At 34.8% G+C, this 23,425-nt stretch overlaps 1 protein-coding gene and 1 non-coding gene across 11 annotated transcripts in view; both read left to right on the top strand.

The window, feature by feature from the left end:
- CCDC158 (coiled-coil domain containing 158) overlaps positions 1-23,425 on the top strand; it is a 75,299-nt gene that overhangs the window by 32,828 nt on the left and 19,046 nt on the right. For 6 of the 10 annotated variants that reach the window (XR_009052488.1, XM_057725492.1, XM_057725493.1 and 3 more), the window contains 5 exons: positions 1,468-1,580; positions 5,017-5,175; positions 6,142-6,234; positions 7,009-7,134; positions 20,480-20,637. Coding sequence is in view for 9 of the 10 variants with exons in the window: in XM_057725492.1 (XP_057581475.1) it covers positions 1,468-1,580; positions 5,017-5,175; positions 6,142-6,234; positions 7,009-7,134; positions 20,480-20,637 (649 nt within the window). In the remaining variant the exon portion in view is untranslated. Of the gene's footprint in view, positions 1-1,467; positions 1,581-5,016; positions 5,176-6,141; positions 6,235-7,008; positions 7,135-15,643; positions 15,675-20,479; positions 20,638-23,425 lie in introns of those variants that run through there. The other 4 variants (XM_057725489.1, XM_057725497.1, XM_057725496.1 and 1 more) reach the window with 3 other exon arrangements.
- LOC130850579 (U6 spliceosomal RNA) lies at positions 103-209 on the top strand. The gene has a single exon (XR_009052946.1). It is a non-coding gene; the product is annotated as a U6 spliceosomal RNA (small nuclear RNA).

The raw sequence follows: 23,425 nt of genomic DNA, 5'->3' as shown, positions 1-23,425 counted from the left end.
TGTTTTTATGGCTATGTGAGCTGACTATAAGAATAAATATTTAACTAAAGGCTGCATTTTTCTATTTCTCAATATTTTTTTCATGTCAAAAAATTTATGTTTGTGCTCACTTCAACAGCACATATACCAAAATTGGGATGATGCTAAAAAGATCACCATGGCCCCTGCGCAAAGATGGCACACAAATTCTTGAAGCGTCCTTATTTTGTGTGGTTCTCAGAGATTCAGCTCTTTCTTACTGGTTAACACCAAGAAAATGGTGGGGCTTGGAGAGGCCCGTTTGGGGTCTGTTCCCTCATTCACCAGACAGAGTCTTCTCCTCAGTGCACTGCAGGTCTCTCCACAACTACCCCAGTCACATTACAATTGTTAAATTAACTAGGTAATCCTGTATTTGCTTTCGAATGCCTGTTTTCATTTATTAAGATCACCTTAAAATAAAAAAATTTATTAAGAAAATTACCTTTGAAGTTCAACCATGATCCACTTAATGAGACCAGAATTCTTCAGAGTGGTGAGCAAACAATGTCAGTCTTTTGCTCTATTAACAAACCAGTATATTGTGTCTGTAGTAACCCTGTTTTTGACAGTTTAGCTCTAGGAACTATATCTGGTGAGAAGTCAGACCTTTCATCCCCCAATAATTTGTTTTTAAAGAATGGCACATTTCCTTTTCCTTTTTAACCTCTAAGCTATAGCTGGATCTAACTCAAATCAGTGACATTTTCAAACGTCTTTTCTCAGCTGACTCCAAGAAACAACATAGGGTCTCTGACTTTGAATTTCCAAGTAAGGATGAGCTTTATTTATCTTTTCAATGGCCTGCCATATCTTAAGTACTCAGTGCCTACTACCTGTCTAGAACATTCTCACCCTGTCACCAGTTTTAGTAAAATAATCACATATATGCTTATATTGCCAATTTGACTTCTGCAGCAGTAGTGAGTTCCAAGCACATGGCAATAATCATGAGAATGGAAAGTGAACATTTTGTGATATCACCGGAATCTCTTAAAAGATCACTAATAGTAGATGTCTTGTGTGGTATTTTATATATGAGTTTCTAGAAAAATTATTTTAGTAAAATTACTGTATACAGTTTTCATTATATGATTATATATGTTTTGTGTATATATTTTCTATATGTGTAAGTATGAACTTGGTCCATTGGAGATATTATGGCAAATTATGGTGGCCAATGAAATTAACTTTAGCAAGGAATCACAAAACATCATCATTTATATACATTTCTTAGTTCAAAACCTCTGAAAAATTGCTGAAAATTGTCCTATCCCAATATTGTGAAATCTGAAGATGTTTTTTTGTGAACACTTCCTTGAAACTGTCCAGGTGCCTTAGAGGAATCTTACTTGTCACCTTCTCATAATGTTTGACTATCAAATTATAGTCACCTCTCAAAATTTAGAAATTTAAAAAACTAAGACAGTTTAGTTCCTTTTTTTCCAGCTATGAAAGTGGCAATGGGGATGCAAAAACAAATTACGGCTAAAAGAGGTCAGATAGATGCCCTTCAGAGCAAGATACAATTTTTGGAAGAGGCAATGACGAATGCAAACAAGGTGAGTCTCTGTCCTCAGCGTGGGGGAAACCAATATGCTCACTCAGTAAACTGCAACACAAAATAAGACATAGCAGAGATACACAGTACGATGGAAGAAAGACAAGAGGTTATTTCTGACAGAGAATGAGGAGAAAGTTCCTGAAGGAACATTTGAGCAGGACCTTGAAGGAGCTAGTATTTTTTTTTGTAACTACTCTGGAATGAATTTTATCTTATTTGATTATTTTTTTCCTTGGTCCTCTTTTATTATTTTTTTACATGTATCTATTCTTTTTCAAATTCTTGTCTATTTTGGTTGTTACAGAATATTGAGCAGAGTTCCTGTGCTATACAATAGATCCTTGTTGGTTATCTATTGTATTTAAATATAGCAGTGTGTGCATGTCAATTCTAAACTCTCAATTTACACCCGCCACTTCTCCCCAGTAACCACAGGTTCGTTCTCTGAGTCTGTGAGTCTGTTTATGTTTTGTAAATAAGTTCATTTGTATCATTTTCTTTAGATTCTGCTTATAAGTGATATCATATGATATTTATCTTTCTTTGTCTGACTTACTTCACTTAGTATGATAATCTCCAGGTCCATGCATGTTGTGGCAAATGGCATTATTTCATTCTTTTTTATGGCTGAGTCATATTCCATTGTATACATGTACCACATCTTCTTTATCCATTCATCTGTCAATGGATATTTAGGTTGCATCCATGTCCTGGCTATTGTAAACAGTGCTTCAGTGAACATTGGGGTGCATGTATCTTTTTGAACTGTGCTTTTCTTTGGGTATATGTCCAGGAGTGGGATTGCTGGATCATATGGTAGCTCTATTTTTAGTTTTTTTTTAATGAATCTCCATACTGTTCTCCATAGTGGCTGTTCCAGTTTACATTCCCACCAAAAGTGTAGGAGGGTTCCCTTTTCTGCACACCCTCTCCAGCGTTTTATTGTTTATAGATTTTTTGATGATGGCCATTCTGACTGGTGTGAGGTGATATCTCACCATAGTTCTGATTTTTATTTCTCTAATAATTAGTGATGTTGAACATCTTTTCATGTGCATCTTGCCATCTGTATGTCCTCTCTGGAGAAATGTCTGTTTAGGCCTTCTGCCCATTTTTTGATTGGGTTGTTTGTTTTTATTACATTTATGAAACAGCATGAGCTGTTTCTTTAAATTTTGGAGACTAATCCTTTGTCAGTCGCATTGTTTGCAAGTATTTCTTACCATTCTGTGGGTTGTTTTTTTGTTTTGTTTATGGTTTCCTTTGGTATGTGAAAGCTTTTGAGTTTAATTAGGTCCCATTTGTTTACTTTTGTTTTTATTTCCATTAGTCTGGGAGATAGATCAAAAAAGATATTGCTGCAATTTATGTCAGATTGTTCTGCCCATGTTTTCCTCTAAGAGTTTTATAGTGTCTGGTCTTACATTTAGGTCTTTAATCCATTTTGGGTTTGTTTTTGTATATGGTATTAAAGAGTGTTCTAATTTCATTTTTTTACATATAGCTGTCCAAGAGCTAGTATTTTAACTGCAAGAAGTGAGCAAAAAGATATTCATGGTAGAGATGGAATGGTTATAAACAAAACGTATTCAGTTCTGCTCTTATGCAACATATGTGTTCCTAAAATCACCATGCTATGCAAACTTGTGCAATAAACACCACCACGGGGCTTATGGGAGCAGTGGGATTAGGAGCATCACACTAACACTTCATCAGCGACAAAAGAAAAATAGGAACCTAATGAAAATGGTAGCACAGTTTTACATATGTTACATGGTTAAGAGACACATAAACACTATAATTAGGATGGCCTTTCATCTTAAAAAAGACCTGACGTTTGCTTGTGGATGTGTACATTGAAGTATTGCAGCATGGGAGTTGTTAAGAAGGGGTAGAAGGTGGGTTTTCTGTAACACAGGATGTGCATGGACGTGGCTCGTAACACAAGGTAAACTGAGGGAGCTGAGAGTTGTTTGAAGAGTGTATATATGCTCTTTGTGTATTTCTGTGCAGCTCTGTTTAGCTGGGTGCTGCTTTCTGCATTAACTTCGTATTTCTCATAAATGAAGCCGTGCATTAGTAAGTGTGAAATTTGTGTGTGTTCAAATGTTCCCTGATAGATCAATCACCTTGGAACAAATTTGCACTTTTAGAAGAAGAGTTAGAACTGACTGTAATGGAGATGAGAAGGTAAACAGCATAAGTAGAAATAAAATAAGGGCAAGTAAAATAATTGTTTTCCCTATGCTGAAAATGCTGAAATATTTTTTTAGGATGAGGCTAAATATAAAAGAATATGTACATACATTTGTGCACACGCCTCATCATATGGACTTATTTCCTGTGTTTTTGTTCTTTCCCACTTCTTTTTCCCTTCCGCTTCTCTTCTCCTAAGTTCTTATCTTTTTCTTCTCCCATTATTTGCCTATTTGGAACCCAAAGCAGTGCTTATCCTCATGCTCCCGCAAGGGTGCGTAGGTCAGTAAGAGGTTATTGCCTCCTGTCACCAGAGATACCTGCACCTACTAAAGAAAGGTGTTCATCAAAGCTCAATGACATTCCCCCAGACAGGAAGGAGGCAGCTTGAAAATTAATCCTTCTTTCTTTCTGAGGCCTCTTCAGCCTAACTGATCAGAAAAGGAAAAATTATTTGTATCCAAAATGTGTATTACAACGGTGATAGCTACTGTCTTGTTTACATTAAACATTTTCTCTGTGAGAAAAAAAAAATATATATATATATAAAGAAATATAGACTCAGTAAGTTCACGTTCGTATTTCAACTTGATTACTATGCATTTGTTTTTTTCTGCCTATTTCATGATGTATTTTAAATAAGTGAACTGGTTTTAATGAAATTTTACCGTATACCAAAGATTCTCCATAAGTGGATCAGCAAGCTCATTCTCATCACTGGGTCATAGTGACTTTGTGGGCGGGAACTGTGTGTCATCATTTCTTTTTATGCCAGAGGATCTACAGTAGGCATTTGTGAAATTAATATTCAGTCATTTGTGAAATTAATATTCAGCTTTGAAACAAAATAGAAAACCCATCAAGACTTCAAATAAGTGTGTCTTCTTTAAATTTCTTGTGTCATTTTAAAGAAGTTTCAATTTGGTTTGGTATATGATTACTCAATCTCGATTCACCACACCACTGTCTCTTTTTATGACAACACAGTTATTACATATTTCATAGGTTTTATCAAAGATTTAATAAGCCTAGAAAGAAGTAATAAACTAATAGTGATAAAAATGAGAGAGAACGTGGTAACATAATTCTAGCAGCTCCCAACTCCAACCCATAAACAATTAAATGGCATATGAATCAAGCTGTAGTTCAGATCTTTACATAATAGTTTTGTATTTCCATCACATCTCGGCATCTACAGCAGCATATTATTTCTGATATTTACACCTCTATAATTGTAGGAAAAGCATTTTCTAAAAGAAGAGAAGACAAAATTAAGCCAGGAATTGAGTACTGTTGCAACAGAGAAAAACAAGATGGCAGGAGAACTAGAAGTCCTGAGATCTCAGGAACGCCGATTGAAAGAAAAGGTTGCTAATATGGAAGTTGCTCTTGATAAGGTGGTTATTAACTAAGTATATAAAGTAGCTATCAACTAAATAGTCATTAACCAAGTAGAATCGTTCTGAATGAAATCTCCATGTTGGTAGGAACCAAATCTGTCAAATGGTATCGGAGTTGCCACACACAAGGAAAAACTGTATCCTGTACAGAAGGCTGAGCTTTAAAAACATAGTCATGATGCATACTTTTTACAGACTTATCTTTTCTCTGACTAACATGGTCACAAGAGCAGTAATATATAAGATACTCTTGGTATCCTTCGTGACCTGAATACCTAAAAATACCGTCAATCTAACTTACCATCAAGGAGGGACTTGAATACTAGGTAGAATACAGTCTGTTAATAATATCAATGCAAAGATAAAGTAATGCTAATGTCTGGCACTTTGTGGAGTTCAGAAAGTGCAGGCAGTGAACACAACTTAAAGGATGAGAAGGATCAATGATGACACTATTTGTCATTGTCATTTGTTGTTCAGGAGTAAATCTCTTTGTGTTACCTGAAAACTCTGGAAGCCTAAAAATATACCGAAACGACTCCTTGATTCTTGAGAAATCAGAGCCTTCATGGTGACAGAAGATGATCTGTGTTCCCACTTATGCAAACTTAGGTCTTAGAGCATGATACTGCCTCAGTGAATTTCAGTTGTGGTTATTTTTATGCAAATGTTTTTACATGGCTAAAGCTGTTTGCTCATTTCATCCTTAGTTGATTCATTCTTTTGAGTGCCCTCCACATACTAAATGCCATGTAGATGCTGGGGCTAAAGAGGATGAAGACATGGCCTCCAATTATTCTCCATTTTCTGAGTAAAACAGATGAGTAAATAGATAAATGGAATACAGTGTGCCAAGAATGGGGAAAGTTTCCTTGAAGAGCTGGCGACTCTGCATTTATTCATTGATAAAATAAAATTGCATAAAGAATGGAGGATAAACCACATGTGGTTGCTTGATTGTAGGCATCTTTGCAGTTTGCAGAATGTCAAGATATAATACAGCGTCAGGAACAAGAATCTGTGCGCCTAAAACTTCAACACACTTTGGATGTAAAAGTAAGGTCTTTTTTTCATCATAAATAGTAGTTTAAGCAAAAATTATGCCTTGGTTTGATATACTTTTATATTTTCTTCATGTACCGTAGACACATTCAAGTGTACTTTTAGCATTATATGATATTAGCAATTATAAAATCTGTACAGTGTACATACTATAACTATCCTTTTCATGTATAGTAACAAATTGAAGCACCGTGCTTTCTTTGTGTTAAGTTTATATTGAATGAGGGGAAACACAGAAATACCTACCTTGGGGAACCAGAGGTTTGTATACAGGACGTCAAGTGTGTTTGCTTGTTTGGAGAATAGAAAAATGATGTAATTTGCATGACAAAACATGTGCTTTTTAAAAATAGTAGGTTTTCCACTGAAATATATGTCTGTTTGTCAAGTATATATTAAAGTTGCAGACATACTCTTAAGTCTCCCTGCTGGGTACTTTCACAGGCAGGAGCACTCCGTAGTTGGAGAGGATCTTTCTCAGTAGTATGTCAGAACTAGTGCAGAATATTTGGCAGAGTTAGAAACCAGCATGGTAGCATCCCATCCGAGATGTGTTTTCACATCTGGAGTGCTTTTATTGATCATAAGTGTGAAGACATCTTCCTAAGCCCATGATAAGAGTAACATGCATCAGAATCATCTTCGGCTTAAAACTTTGTGGAAATGCAACATGTAAGACTGAAATTATATTTGCAAAAATACATTTTGATTTCACAGTTCTAACTGTAGGTTGATATTTATTTTGCTCACATGTATATTGTCTTCCAGGAACTTCAGGGCCCTGGGTACACCTCAAATCCTTCTGTGAAACCACGCCTTCTACAGCCGTCATCTGCTGCCCGTTCTCATTCTAATGTACCATCTTCCCAGTCTACAGCCAGCTTCCTGTCTCATGTAAGTAACTAGTCTTTTAGTCTGTGATGCAAATGGCATAATATGTAAATAATTTTAAGTTGAGAAGAATTACGTTAAAAAATATACCTATAGTTATGCCATTTTCAATTATTTGATTTTAGATTTATACAGACCAGGTGAACGGAAAGGTTTTTCTTCCCTGTTTAGTGTTTTCTCTGGGGAAAAAACTGTGAAATACTCAGTGGGATTAGTGTTAATAATAATTATTAAAGTAAATTATTTAATAGCCTTATATTCATTTTTTTCCATCATAAGCATTTTCAGTTCACAAAGCAAATGTTGAGATGGCTAAAATAAGCATCACTTCAAATGCCAAAGGCAAATTATTTGTGTATTTCGTACTCTACTAAGATGAAAATGATTTTCTGTATATTGTCTCTTCATGAACTTTATGTGGACTTATTTATAATCATAAAGATATTATTAATAATAAAAAATTTTTATTCTCTTTAGTTAAAATATTAGGGACTTTTGAAAACTTTTAGTTTAACCTTTCCTACTTTTAAAGCTTAGGAAAAAAATATGTGCAGTGTAAAATTCAGATGTTGTTTTCTCTGAAGTTATATGTGTTTATGGAACCACTAATCCCCTGCAACCAGTATTCAGCTCCAACTCTAAGGCAATGAGACTTATTTCATAAATCACACATGAAAATCAATTTCATTAGTTAATCGTCCTATTGTATGTATAGCAACAGGATCACTAGTAACCTACCAGTTATTCTGCCTATACATTTAAAGGAAAAGCATGCATTGCAAAATGAAAAAGTTGAAATGGACTTCTTTCACACACATGAGATATGTGCACTTAAAACAAGCTATCACACAGCAAATAACATTCCATCAAACAAACGAACATTATTAATATTAGAAGTTAAACATGGTTCTCTCTGGAGACTGGAATTTGGAAGTGGGCAGAAGAAGGAAAGGCAACTGCTGCTTTTTGTTTTAAGTGTTATAAAATCATTTTACCTTTAAAACTGTATGCATGTTACATTAATAAAAATTAAACTCCTCTCCCCATGAACCAAACAGCAAACAAAGAACAACAAACAACACAGAACATTTGACCAGGAGTCACTGAGACTTAAGATGTATCTCTAACTACTTTGTGTGACCTTGGAAACTGAGTTAAATATATTGTGCCTTTGCATTTCTAATGAGGAGTCTGGACTATAGCTCAATCTCTAGGTTTTTCTAGAAGATCAACTCTGAAATTCCATGACTTTTCATTACCCAAAGGCCAGCCTAGTAGTTAGGTCTTTAATACATGACTGTACTTGATTGTAAAGAATCTCACCCATCACTGAAAAAGTACTATTCATGAGTCTATTAAATTAAAAACTTTTAATGTAATTCTAACAGTAATAATGAAGTATATTCTCTAAATAAGCATGTTTTATACAATTTCTTCCCTTAAAAATGTATATTATATAATTTTACACATCAAATGTAACATACATTCTTTGTTTTGTTTACTAATGTGTTCCAAGTACCTAGAACAGTATCTAGCATGTGGTAGGCATTCAGTACATATTTGTCTAATGGGTGAATGAATTCATTGTAAAATGTTGTGTTCAGGTTTTCATTGTTTCTACTGACAAGTCAGTTTTAAGTCTTGTTGCTTTTTTTTTTTTAATTTTCTCTTTGTTTTGGTTTAAGCAGTTTGACTGTGATGTACCTACGTGTAGTTGTCTTTGTATTTATATTTCTTGGGGTTCACTGATCTTCCTGGATGTGTAGATTAATATCATTCATTGATTTTAGAAAATTTTTATCTTTTATATTCTTGATTATTTTTTCTGCCCCATTCTCATTTCCTTCTGAGACTTGTACTATTAAGTAACTTTATTTTTTAAATTGGTATGTTATAATTCCATTATCTGAATCCCCAATGGACTTGTGACCATTGTTTCTCTTGATTTCTAGCCATATTTTTGTCTGCTCTTTTTGCTTCCTTTTTTTCAAGACTATTTTTTAGAGCAGTTTTAGATTCACACCAAAATTGAAAGGAAGATACAGAGATTTCCCATATACTCCCTGCCGTCACACATGCACAGCCTCCCCATTATCAACATCATTTGCCAGAATGACGTGTTATCAAAGGTGAACCTACGTTGACACATCATAATCACCCAAAGGCCGTAGTTTTATCTTGGGGTTTGCTCTTGGTGTGGTACATTCTATGGGTTTGGACAAATGGTTATACATATGTTATTATTGACATATATCTATCATTATCATATCATACAAAATATTTTCACTTTCCTAAAAATTCTGCCTTCCCCCCCATTCTACCCCTGGCAACCATTGATCTTTTTATTGTCTCCTAGTTTTACCTTTTCCAGAATGTCATTGAATTGGCATCATACAGTATGTAGCCGTTACAGATTGGCTTTTTTCAATTAAGTAATGTGCAGTTAAGCTTCCTCCATGTCTTTTCATGGCTTGATAGTTCATTTCTTTTTAGCACTGAATAGTAATTCATTGTCTGGATGTACCACAGTTTATTTGTTTATTTACTGAAGGGTACCTTGGTTGCTTCCAAAGTTTGGTAATTGTGACTAAAGCTGCTATAAACATCCATGTGCAGGTTTTTGTGTGGCCATGTTTTCAACTTCTTTGAGCAAACATCAAGAGCATGACTTCTAGGTCATACGGTTAAGAATCTGTTTAGTTTTGTAAGAAACTACCAAACTGTCTTCCAAGGTGGCTGTAATGTTTTACACTCCCACCAGCAGTGAATGAGAGTTCCTCTTGTTCCACAGCCTCGCCAGCATTGGGTGGAGATTATATAATGCAGTGGTTTCCTGAGAAAGGGTGCATTTCATTCATCAAGTGTTTTAAAACCTTGCATGTCTGAAAATACCTTTATTCTTCACTTACATTTGATTGATGGCAAAATGTTGCTGCTATTGTGCTATTTCGATTTCAGGGCTTTTGTATGTGACCTGTTTGTTTCTCAAAGCTTTTAGAGTCTTTTCTTTATCTCTGGCATTCATTTCAGGGTGATCTCTGCTGGAGGTCTTTCCCCCTTCATTGTGCAGGCGCTTATGTTCTTTCCTCTCAGAAATTTTCTTCTATTATTTATTTGATCATTTTCTTCACTTTTTCAGTTCTCTCTTTCCAGGATTCCTGTTAGGTCACCTATTAGGCCTTCTGATCTATTCTCTAATCTTCTTTAATTTTGGCTTCCAATTTCCATCTCCTCATATTGTATTCCCACCTTTTGGAAAAACTCCTCAACTCTATCTTCCAAACATCTATTGAATTCTTTTTCTGATATCATGTATTTTTTTAAATTTCCAGGAGCCTTTTCTTGTTTTTTAAGTCTTCCCTTTATATAGTTTTATGTTCTTTTATGGATATGGTACTTTCTCATTCCCGTTGGATTTTAGTTTTTTAGTAATTTCTTCTGTTACCTGAATTATTACTGTTTCTTCTAATTCATTTTTTTTTCTGTTTGTTTTGATATCTGTCTTTTATGTTGGAGATTTTCCTTCACTGTTTGGCGATCATTGACTGTCCATTCATATTTAAGATTGAGGCCCTAAAAAGCCAATTAAAAGCACTCTGTAAGGTTTTCAGGATTTGTCAATTAGTAGATGGCTAGGTATTATTTTTAACTGAGTGACCCAAAAATTATCTTAGTTTTTTTCTTGGTCCTGTCAATTCCCCTAAAGAGCAATTCTCTTGCTACAGATTTGTAGATATAAATCTATCTGCCAGTATTCTGAGAGGTGAGTGGGGTAGGGAGTCTGGGGTGTCTATATATCTATACAGTCTTACTTTATGCTTATATTTTCAGTTTGCAACCTTACTCCTGCCATGCCAGATATCCTTTTGGGGCCTAAAGCCCTTTGGTTCAACCTCACCCAGAGATCAAGCCTCAAAACGTATTTATGGGAAAAGAACGAATTATTACCTGACTACGTGGGGAGAGTATCTGGTATTCTCACAGCTTCTACCATAAACTTTTAGCCAATCCTCCCATTTTGCTGCCCTCTCCCTTACCCTGGCCTTTAGAAGTACATGAGGCCTCCATTTCCGGAATCTTTCTGGAATACTCTGATGCAGAGCAGCTTGCTGCTTCTTGGCTACTTTTGTGTAGATACTTGATGTTTTAGTTTTCTTTATTCTGCTAAACTAATTATGAATTACCCATTTGCTTTCCATTTCCCAAAATTTTTTCGTCATTACTCATCTAACATTATCTCTCCTTTCTTCTTTATGCTTGTTAATTCTTTAGTGTCATTTTAGTGGGGTTTCGGATAGAGCATAAATAAATGCCAAGTCTTATGTTTAGAATGTTACTGTGTGCATTGTTCTGCATTGCCCTATTCATCTCATTTCATTTTAGTCTTCCTGTTCCAAGATTCTAATAATAGTCGTTATTTACTGGATACCAGGCACTGTGCCATATACTTTCTATAGATTATAGAATTTATTCCTCACAACTACCCACACTAGGTAAGTGCTGTTATTATATTATTTTACAGAGGAAGAAACTGAGGCTTGGAGAAGCTAAGCGATTTACAGAGTTCACACTCCAAAAACACAGTTGTGCCAAGACTTAACAAAGATAGCCTATCTAGAACGTGTCTTCTTAACCAGTTATACTGTACTGATTCTCTACACACACTGTTGAATGCCATTTATAAACAAAATACATAGATGGTGATATAAATAGATACTCTACCTGAACTAGTAGTGTATTTCAGTAGGTCTTTTTGAATGAATATTATACCATTTCAGAGGTCCAATGGCATTAAAAATTACCCAATTGATTGCCCTGGTGTTAATAAGTGAGAAAATGGTAGAAGCAGAAAAATTACATGATTTGGTCCAAGCTCAGACACCAAGAACATGTATGTATATATGTGTATCTATATACATACATGTACAGATAGGTGTGTAAACACACAAATCATTGGTAGCTTGACATAGACGATTTTAAAGTTTCAGATAAAAGCTACATTACCATATAATAATATTTCCAGGATAATATAATTTATTTTATTTATATATCAGATTCCATGCACATGCACTGTAATTTGTGCTGTGCTTGATCTTTGTCACTGAAGTACCCATGATGTGAGCAAGATTTTCAGCAAAACTTTGTAACTTTTGTCTTGTTTCCTACTCACCCATTTTTAATATACAATATAAATAATATATTCATATTCTAAATAGTATCTGTATATTCCATTTTTATTACAGTCTTCTGACAGGAATATAAGTATTATAGGAGATGGATTTGGTCAGACATTCTCAAAATAGAATAGTCTAATTCAAACTGAATGAGATCAAGCTTTTATACTTAGCTATTACATTTATCTTCTATCTTTGGAGAATGGAGCTAGAAGGAGTTGAGAAGCGCACACTCTCCCTAGACATTACTTATCTTACATTATAACTCATAAGTTTGCCTGTAATGGACTCAAGGCCATTAGAGAGAACAGTATTTGGAGAAGATGGAGGTGCATTAGAGATATAATTTGCAAGTTATTTTGGAAAGAAATCTAACATAAAATAATTTCAGAGTCAAAATGTAATAGGAAGCTAATCAAATCACAAAATAAACCTTAAGTTTAACAACAACAGTATAAGCTTATATTCTTCCCTTGAAACCAAAAAGCTTGTAGAAATTTTATCCTGAAAATGTATGTCCCCTAGAAATAGCCTTAATGTGTACCTTAAGGGTTAAAGATTGGAGTGGGGGAGACAGAATTCTTTCATGGGGCTCTAGTAATTTCAGGAAGAGCTTATATGTAGCTCTTTCTTTTACCAGCCAGACAGGAGTCATATGTAAAGAATGTTTTAAAATTGTTCATTTTCTAGCATTTTCTAATTTTTAAAACTGTATTTTGCTCATGTTATAAATCAAAATATGTTCCATATGAATCAAACAGTAATGTATTAAAAAATGAATCAGTTGAAAGTTTATAAGATTTACACATATTAAAAGGAATGATTGATTTTTTTGAGTAAATAAAACTTATATCACAAAACCACCATAAACAAAATTAAAATGAAATCACAAACTAGAAAAATACTTCTAACAAATAAAGGGTTAATATATATAATATAGAGTTTTTACATACCCACATGAAGATAGCATATACTCTAAGAGTGTACTAAAGATATGGATACAAAATTCACATAAGAAATGCATATAGTCAATAAATACGAAAAATGTTCAAACATTTATAAACAAATAGTAATTACTACATATTAAAGGAAAAACAGACTAACAATTTTGCATATAAAATGGTTAAATGGTAATGGGAAGGGTGCGAATTAATGGCCACTCTTATACCTTACTGATAAACATACAAATTGATATGATTTTATGTTGTCACTGTTGCTTCCAAAGTTCACAGTTTCTTTTTTTTTTTCTTTTTAAATTAATAGACTTAATTTTTTTAGAGTAGTTTTAGCTTTACAGAAAATTGAGCAGAAAGTATAGAGAGCTCCTATAGACTCCCTTTGCCCTACCCTTACCGCGCCCCCCCCCCCCCCCCCCGTTTCCCCTGTTACTAATATCTTGCATTAGTGTGGTACATTTGTTACAATTGATAAGCCAATACTGATACATAGTTATTAACTAAATCTAATTTACATTGGGGTTCGCTCCTTGTATTTGTACATTCTGTGGGTTTTGACATAGGTATGATGATACGTATCCACCATTATAGTATTATACAGAATAATTTCACTGCTCTAAAAATGATCTGTGTTTCACCTGCTCATCTGTTCCTCCCTTCGCCTGAACCCCTGGCAACCAGTGATCTTTTTACTGTCTTTGTAGTTTTGTCTTTTCCAGAATGCTGTATAATTGAAATTGTATAGTATATAGTCTTTTCAGATTGGCTTCTTTCACTTAGCAATATGCTTGCAAGATTCCTTCATATCTTTTCATCCCTTAATAGCTAATTTCATTTTCAGTAAATAATATTCCATAGTATGGATGTACCACAGTTTGTTTATCCACTCACCTATTGAAGGATATCTTGATTTCTTCCAAGTTTTGTCAAATTGTGAATAAAGCTGCTATAAACATCTATGTGCAGGTTTTGCATAGACATAAGTTTTCAACTCTGTTAGGTAAATATTACAGAGCATGATTGCTGCATTGTATAGTGAGAGCACATTTAGTTTTGTATGAAACTTCCAAACTGTCTTCCAAAGTGGCTGTACCATTTTGCAGTCTCACCAGCAGTGAATAAGAGTTCCTGGTGCTGTGCATCCTTGTGAGCATTTGGTGTTGTCAGTATTTGGATTTTAGCCATTCTAATAGGAGTGTACTATAGTCTGATATCTTGTCATTTTAAGTTGAAATTTTTTAATGAAATAAGATGTTGAGCATATTTTCGTATGCTGATTTAGTATCTACATATTTTCTATGGTGAGATGTCTGTTCCAAACTTTTACCTATTTTTAAAATGGGTATTTAAAAAAAGTTCTTATTGTTGAGTTTTAAGAGTTTTTTTTTTTTGGGGGGGGGGGCGTATATTTTGGCTACCAGTCTTTTATCAGTTATGTGTTTTGAAAAGATTTTCTGCCAGTCTGTGGTTTATAGTTCCATTTTTCTAAACATTATCTTTTTCAAAGAAAAGTTTTTAAGGTTAATAAAGTATAACTTACTGATATTTTTCTTACATGGATCATACTTTTGATGTTGTATCTAAAAAGTCATTAATAAACCTAAGGTCATCTAAATTTTCTCCTGTATTATCCTGTAGGAGTTTAATAGTCTGGAATTTTACATATAGGTCTGTGATTCACTTTGAGTTAATTTTTGTGAAAGATATAAGGTCTGCATCTAGATTCATTTTTTTTCTGCATGTAGATGTCCAGTTGTCCTATCACCATTTGTTGAAAATATTGCTCTTTCTCTATTGAATTACCTTTGCTCCTTTGTTGAAGATCAGTTGACTATATTTGTGTGGGACTATTTCTGGTATCTTTATTTTACTCTGTTCCATCAGACTATTTGTCTATTCTTTTACCAGTACCACACTATGTTATCACAGTAAATCTTGAACTTGGATAGCATCAATTCTCCAACTTTGTTCACCTTCACTATTACCTTCCCACATAAACATTAGAATCAGTTTGTCATTATCAATGAAATTTAAAGAATTATTGGGGTTTTGATTGAGATTGCATTTAATTCATAAATCAGGTTGGAAAAAACTGGTATCTTAACAATCTTGAGTCTTCTTATCCATGAACATGGAATATCTCTCCATTTATTTAGCTCTTCTTTGATATCTTACATCAGAATTTTGTACTATTACTCATGTAGATCTTTGTACATATTTTGTTAGATTTATACCTAAGAATTTTATATCTTTGGTACTAATGCGAATGTTATTGTGTTTTTAATTTTAAAATCCAATTGTTTATTGCTCTTATATAGCAATTGACTTTTGTATATTAACCTTGTCTCCTGACACCTTGTGATAATCTCTAAATTGTTTCAGGAGTTTTCTTGTTACTGTTGTTGAGTCTTTGGGATTTTCTGCATGAGAATCATGTCATTTGTGAAGAAAGACAGTTTTATTTCTTCCTTTGCAAATCTGTACACGTAAGTGGTATCATATGTGGAATCTACAAAATTTCTCTGATTTATTTCACTAAGCATAATGTTCTCTATGTCCATCCACATTGCTGCAACTGTCAGTATTTCATTCTTTTTTATGGCTGAGTAGTATCCATTGTGTGTGTGTGTGTGTGTGTGTGTGTGACATCTTCTTAATCCAGTTGTCTGTTGATAGGCACTTGGGTTTCTTCCATGTTTTGGCTATTGTAAATAGTACTTTCTTTGAACATTGGGGTGCATGTATCGTTTAAAATTAGTATTTTTATTTTTTCTGGATATTTACCAAGGAGTGGAATTACTGAATCATATGGTATCAATTTTTGATTTTTTAAAGAACCTTCATACTGTTATCCATAGTGGCTGCACCAATTTATGTTCCCACCAACAGTGTACAAAGGTTCCCTTTTCTCCACATCCTTGCCAACCCTTGTTATTTGTAGACTTTTGTTTTCTTTTTTTTTTTTCTTTTTTCGGCCACTCCACACAGCTTGCAGCATCTTCGTTCCCCAACCAGAGATTGAACCTAGGCCCACGGCAGTGAAAGTGCCAAGTCCTAACCACTGGATCGCCAGGGAATTCCTTATTTGTAGACTTTTTGATGACAGGTGTGAGGTGATACCTCTTTGTGGTTTTGATTTGTATTTCTCTAGTAATTAGTGATGTTGAACATCTTCCCATGTGCCTGTTAGTCATCTGTGTGTCTTCTTTGGAAAAATATCTATTCAAGACTTCTGCCCAATTTTTTTGATTGGATCGTTTGGGGTTTTTTTGACATTGAGTTATATGAGCTATTTGTATATTTTGGATATTAATCCCTTGTTAGTCACATAGTTTGAAAATATATTCTCCCATTCTGCAAGTAGTCTTTTCATTTTGTTGATGGAAAGTTTCCTCTGCTGTTCAGAAACTTTTAAATTGGGTCCTATTTGTTTATTTTTGCTTTTATTTATTTTGCCTTAGGAGACTGATCCAAGAAAATATTGCTATGATTTATATCAAAGAATGTTCCACCTATGTTCTCTTATGGGAGTTTTATTATTTCAAGTTTTACATTTAGGTGTTCAAACCATTTTGAGTTTATTTTTGTATATGGTTTGAGGAAATGTTCTAATCTCATTGTTTTACATGTGGCTATCCAGTTTTCCCAGCATCACTTATTGCAGAAACTGTCTTTTCCCCACTGTATATTCTTGCCTCCTTTGTCATAGCTTAATTGACTGCAGGTGCATGGGTTTATTTCTGGGCTCTCTGTTCTGTTCTATTGATCTGTGGTTTTGTGCCAGCACTACACTGTTTTGATTATTGTAGCTTTATAGGATAGTCTGAAGTCTGGGAGGCAGTTTTGTTACCCCACCACCACTATCATTGTTAGGTGAGACAGGAAGGCTAGGGGGAGTTGAGTTGGATATTTCCCTTCCCCCAGGTTGGTCAGGCTCTAGTAAAACCCAAGATGTTTAGCCTCTGGTTTGATACCAAGTGTCGCTTGAGGGCTGAATTTGTTAAGAAGAACAGAAGGCTCTGAGCATATTTCAAAATAGTTACTTTTCCCTTACTCCTGTCAGGAAACACAAGGAGGTTTTTCTCCAGTCTTCATTCTGAGAACTTGGTGGAGCTCCTGGAGGTAAAACTTACAAAAATGTGGTGGCCCTAACCTGGAGGTTTTAATTCTTGTTAATGCTAGAGGCTTGTTCATACTGAGCCTCTAGCAGTTCATCAGTTAAAGTTTTTCTACCCTTTACTGGCTTCATTGGAGGATTTCTGCTCCTGGACTTCTGCTCCAGTAAGCTGTAATTCTGTATATTTGAATTTTAGAGAACAGCAGTTTGGCCTGGGTCTTCAATTCTCTGATGGATCTAAGGAGAGTGATAATTGTCAGTTTGTTCAGCTTTTTTCTTGTTGTGAGGACAGAAGTGATGACTTCCAAGCTCCTTACATATTGGATTGAACTGTTATGACTTTTCTAGATAATAGTTATCAGAAGTCCTAAAATGCCCTTCGATTCAGTAATATCTCTAGAAATTGATCTTGAGAAAACAGTCAGAGGTGGGCACAAAGGTACATGCATGAAGATATTCACTGAAGCATTATTTATAATAGCAAAAAATGGAAATAATACAACTGTCTAACAATAGGACATTGGTTTAAAAAGGGAGGGAGGAAGGGACGGAGGGAGGGAGAGAAGAAAAAAGAAAAGAAAGATAATGTCTCATATCAAGGAGAGCATAAGTAGCTAGAATGCACAGTTAACCCTGATGATATCTTTTTGTGGCTCTATTCTGGTACTAACACATTATACTTTAAGTCTTATTACCTTTCTGGTCATTCTAGATCAGTAAATATGAAGCATATAAAATACTTCATGTGTTTTTATGCTAAGGGGGGAAAGAAGTGGAAACCAGCCTTTATTGAATATTTCCTGTGTACACATTAAGTGCTTCTCATTCCTTATGCCATCCTTATAAAGTAAGTTATTTTCCTCATTTTTACAGATTAGGAATTGGAGGTTAAAAGAAGCATTTCTCTTTTATAATGAAATGATATGTCTCCCATATTAATCTGTATGGTTTCTGCAAGCAGGAACCAGTTATATTTGTCATTTTACATTAGTTCCTAACAGAGTATCTGACACGTAATAGATGCCCCGCAAAGTCTGTTGGAGTGTGAAAGGTAACTTGTTCTATATTACACAGCCAAAGTACGGTAATGGCCATGATTCAAAAGCCTGTGCTCTTCTCCACTGATACCACACTGCCTCTCTATTCCCTGTCACCTCCAGAATGGGTTAGGAAGTGGTACTGGCATTTGTATTACTATCCTTTTAGTATTTTAAAGATTCCCAGGGTACATTTGACCAATAAATCAATTTTTGTTTAATGCTTCTGAGTTTGTGGGGTAGTTGCCTTCATGTGATTTGTGAATTACTTTTAGTAATAACAAGACTATAAGTATGTTGAGGTCAGGTGTTCAACTATATGATTTAGTCCTTGTCCATAATTCTATAATTTTGTGATTTTATGATCCTAAATTTGGACATGTCATGACATACTGATGAATATGTCTCCTAATGAATATGTTCAGTGAGGATGTCAGTGTGTCACACTGGAAAGATCATGGACTTTGAAAACAAACAGATGATGTTTTTTATCCCAGTTTTGCCATTTACCCCTTGTGTGATTTTGAGCAAGTTGTTTAACCTCTCTGTGCCTCTGTTTTCTCATTTCTAAAATGGAGGTGATGATTTTTACCTCACTGAGTGGTTTGAAGATTAAAGTTTAATAATATATCAAGTGCCTGGTACATGGTAAGCACTTGATAAATGGTGTCTCTATTCCTTTATGTTGACAGTTGACATGATGAGCCAAGTCTATGAGAGAGAGTTTGACAGGGATAGATGTAGTCTTGACTTTGGTACTAAATACACAGAAATACACCAGGGCTAGGACAGGAACAAAGCCAGTGTTTGGTGAAATTGGATCTACTTAGAGACAAATGCATTCATTCATGATTAAGAAACTGGTTCAGCATGTGTGGGATCAGCAGGTATATGGGAAATCTCTGTACCTTATACTCATTTTTGCTGTGAACCTAAAACTGCTCTAAAACATAAAGTCTATTAAAAATGGTTCACATCTTCATAAATTTGAAATTAATGAAATCAAATTTAATAATTTAATGGAGTCTAATTTATGAAACTCAACTCATCATGGTAATTTCTAGGTAAGGTGACCATCAATAAACTGGAAAGATCATAATTACCACACGTTCAGTTAGTTAGAACTCTTGACATCTTCAGCTAGATATTTTATGTGGTTTATCAGTGGGAGTAGAAAGGGTAGGAGAATGTGAGGGTTATACCAGTAACATCAACACTTGGTTGGCATGGACCCTAGAAAAGTAAAGCCCAAAGAACAAAAATTTTGCACTGTTTATCCTTCAGCAACCAATCTGTGTGGCAGGTGTAACTCTACCATAGGACAAACACTCTGGCTAAAATAGCTTGATGATGCTTGATGCCTATCTAGCCATGAACATCCTCCAACAAAGTCTACCTGCTCACAGGGCAACTTCTGACTGTCATTAGGTTTCCTCTCTTTTTGTGCATATTGGGAACATCTGTACTTCTTATATTATAAATATTCATTGAGGAATACTATCTTAAAATCTTTTTATATTATTCTCCAATAATATAAAAATATATTCTCCAATAATATAAAAAATTTCAGTGTAAATTGAAAATATTGGCTGTCTCTTTCATCATCAGTAAAGTGTGGGGGGTAGATTGACTCATTTGCTAGAGAGTTCCTTACTTCTAAAGATCTATAGCTTTATAAAATTGGTTCAGCCCTTAGCAAAGTACTGAAATTATTTTGCCTGTATGTAGTTGTAAATATTTAATGGCTTGGTAAGATGTCCATACCACATTGTTAAAGTTTAAAAATAAAAAAAGATTTTAAAACAGTTGTGTATAGTTTGATCCTGTGTTTACATATATGTATAAATAGGTATATACACATTTATAAATTAGATACAGCACTGCATTGATTATTGATTGAATATTATTGATTATCCCTGAGTAGTAAGATTATAGATTTTTTGTTTCCTCTTTTTTCTCCTCCATAATTTCAGTTTACCAGTTGAATTAATTTTATAGTAGGAAATGGCATTCAAATCTGAAAAAAACAAAGTGTCCTTGTCTTGTAAATTGTTTTTAATTCAGCACTCAATGAAACCTAACACTAAGGAAGATCCAACGAGGGACCTCAAACAGCTTCTCCAGGAGTTGAGAAGTGTGATCAACGAGGAGCCGGCCATGCCTCTGGGAAAGAGCGAGGAAGACGGGAGAGCACCATCTCTGGGGGTCTCCTATGTGGCTGTGTAAGACTGAGTGTACTTCAGAGTGGGAAGGCTTCTCTCATCAGTGCTTGGCCATTACATTGTCTATGTGGGACATCCTCTGGGAGGTAGAGGTTTTGGTAACTTTGAAGGGTATCTGGACATTACCAGGGAAAAGAAAAGTAGATGAGTTAGCAAAAGTTAAACTACTTGACATCAAGAGAAAATAATATCAATAGTTTTTCTATTCAGAAATCAGTCAGGGCAAGGTATTACCCAAAGTTACATTCATACAGTAATTTATAGTTCCCAGGATTTCACATCCATAATCTTGTTTAATTATCACAACAACTGTTTGCGACAAGACAGAGAGGGATTTATTTATCCCATTTTATAAATGAGAAAAACACAAGTTCCAAAAGGTTGGATTATTTACAGCCACACATGGTGGAGCTAAAACTCAAACCCTGGGAACTATGTAACTCTCCATATTATTATTAGCTTATTAGTATAAGCTAATTGGAAAGCCTTGGTTCTCTAGGCATTCATGCCAATGACTTAAATTAGTAAAAGGTCAGATCCAAAAAAGGATTCAACCAGTCCATCAGCCACTGCCTGCACATGCCTGCAGAAATCAGTGAGGTCCTCATACTCTTTTCAAATAGTGTTTTAAATTTGTAATGTGTGCTCTTATTAAATTAACTTAGAGCATTTTGATGTGGTATATACTACATTCTTAGCATTGAAATACTAATTGTATGTTGTTAGTAGTATAACAACCCATTGTTGTCATACTTGTTTTCTGGTTATATGGCAAATATCTCAAAATAATACTTTCTGACATAATACTTATATATAAACAATCTCCACTTTCTTAAGATGTTCAGTTAGTGTCTATTAACCTGAGGTAGCAGAACATTAATTGGATTTGTCTATTTTTTATTGATAATATTATTACTACTAGTAGTAAAATATTAGTAAGAGTCCAGTTACCTACCATAACATTGCATTCTCTGAATCACATCAGAAACATTCTATTGTCACTTCATCCAAAAATACTTATATATGCTTTCATTTTTTTAATGTTCTCATGCATTTTTCCAATTTTTTTAATTGAAGTATAGTTGATTTACAATGTTGTATTAATTTCTGCTGTATAGCAAAGTGATTCAATTATACAATATATACATTCTTTTTTTGTTTTAATTTTATTTATTTATTTATTATTTTTTGGGAGGTACACCAAGTTCAATCATCTGTTTATACACGTATCCCCGTATTCCCTCCCTCCCTTGACTCCCCCCCCACCCTCCCTTGAGTCCCCCCCACCCTCCTCGTCCCAGTCCTCTAAGGCATCTTCCATCCTCAAGTTGAACTCCCTTTGTTATACAACAACTTCCCACTGGCTATCTGTTTTACAGTTGGTACTATATATATGTCTGTGCTACTCTCTTGCTTCGTCTCAGCTTCCCCTTCACCCCCCGCCCCCTCCCAAACCTTGAGTTCTCCAGTCCATTCTCTGCATCTGCGTCCTTGTTCTTGTCACTGAGTTCATCAGTACCATTTTTAGATTCCGTATATGTGAGTTAGCATACAATATTTGTCTTTCTCTTTCTGACTTACTTCACTCTGTATGAGACTGTAGTTCTATCCACCTCATTACATATAGTTCCCTCTCATCCCTTTTTATAGCTGAGTAATATTCCATTGTATATATGTGGCACATCTTCTTTATCCATTCATTTGTTGATGGGCATTTCGGTTGCTTCCATGTCCTGGCTATTGTAAATAGTGCTGCAATAAACATTATGGTACAAGTTTCTTTTGGGATTATGGTTTTCTTTGGGTATATGCCCAGGAGTGGGATTACTGGATCCTATGGTAGTTCTATTTGTAGTTTTTTAAGGAACCTCCAAATTGTTTTCCATAGTGGCTGTACCAACTTACATTCCCACCAACAGTGCAGGAGAGTTCCCTTTTCTCCACACCCTCTCCAACATTTGTTGTTTCCAGATTTTGTGATGATGGCCATTCTGACTGGTGTGAGGTGATACCTCATTGTGGCTTTGACTTGCATTTCTCTGATGATTAGGGATGTTGAGCATCTTTTCATGTGTTTGTTGGCCATCTGTATGTCTTCTTTGGAGAAATGTCTATTTAGGTCTTCTGCCCATTTGTGGATTGGGTTATTTGCTTTTTTGGTATTAAGCTGCATGAGCTCCTTGTATATTTTGGCGGTTAATCCTTTGTCTGTTGTTTCATAGGCAATTATTTTTTCCCATTCTGAGGGTTGCCTTCTAGTCTTGTTTATGGTTTTTTTCACTCTGCAAAAGCTTTTAAGTTTCATGAGGTCCCATTTGTCTATTCTTGATTTTATTTCCATGATTCTAGGAGGTGGGTCAAAAAGGATCTTGCTTTGATGGATGTCATAGAGTGTTCTGCCTATGTTTTCCTCTAGGAGTTTGATAGTGTCTGGCCTTACATGTAGGTCTTTAATCCATTTGGAGTTGATTTTTGTGTATGGTGTTAGGAAGTGTTCTAATTTCATTCTTTTACATGTTGCTGTCCAATTTTCCCAGCACCACTTATTGAAGAGGCTGTCTTTTTTCCATTGTATACTCGTGCCTCCTTTGTCAAAGATAAGGTGCCCATGTGTATTTGGGCTTACTTCTGAGTTCTCTATTCTATTCCATAGATCTTCCTTTCTATTTTTGTGCCAGTACCATACTGTCTTGATCACTATGGCCTTGTAGTATAGTTTGAAGTCAGGAAGCCTGATTCCACCTTTTTCCTTCTCAAGATTGCTTTGGCTATTCAGGGTCTTTTGTGT

The sequence above is a fragment of the Hippopotamus amphibius genome, chromosome 3, assembly GCF_030028045.1.
Source record: "Hippopotamus amphibius kiboko isolate mHipAmp2 chromosome 3, mHipAmp2.hap2, whole genome shotgun sequence".
NCBI lineage: Eukaryota > Metazoa > Chordata > Mammalia > Artiodactyla > Hippopotamidae > Hippopotamus > Hippopotamus amphibius.
The sequence above is the reverse complement of the archived record's forward strand: the minus strand, read 5'-3'. Positions and strand labels throughout refer to the sequence as shown.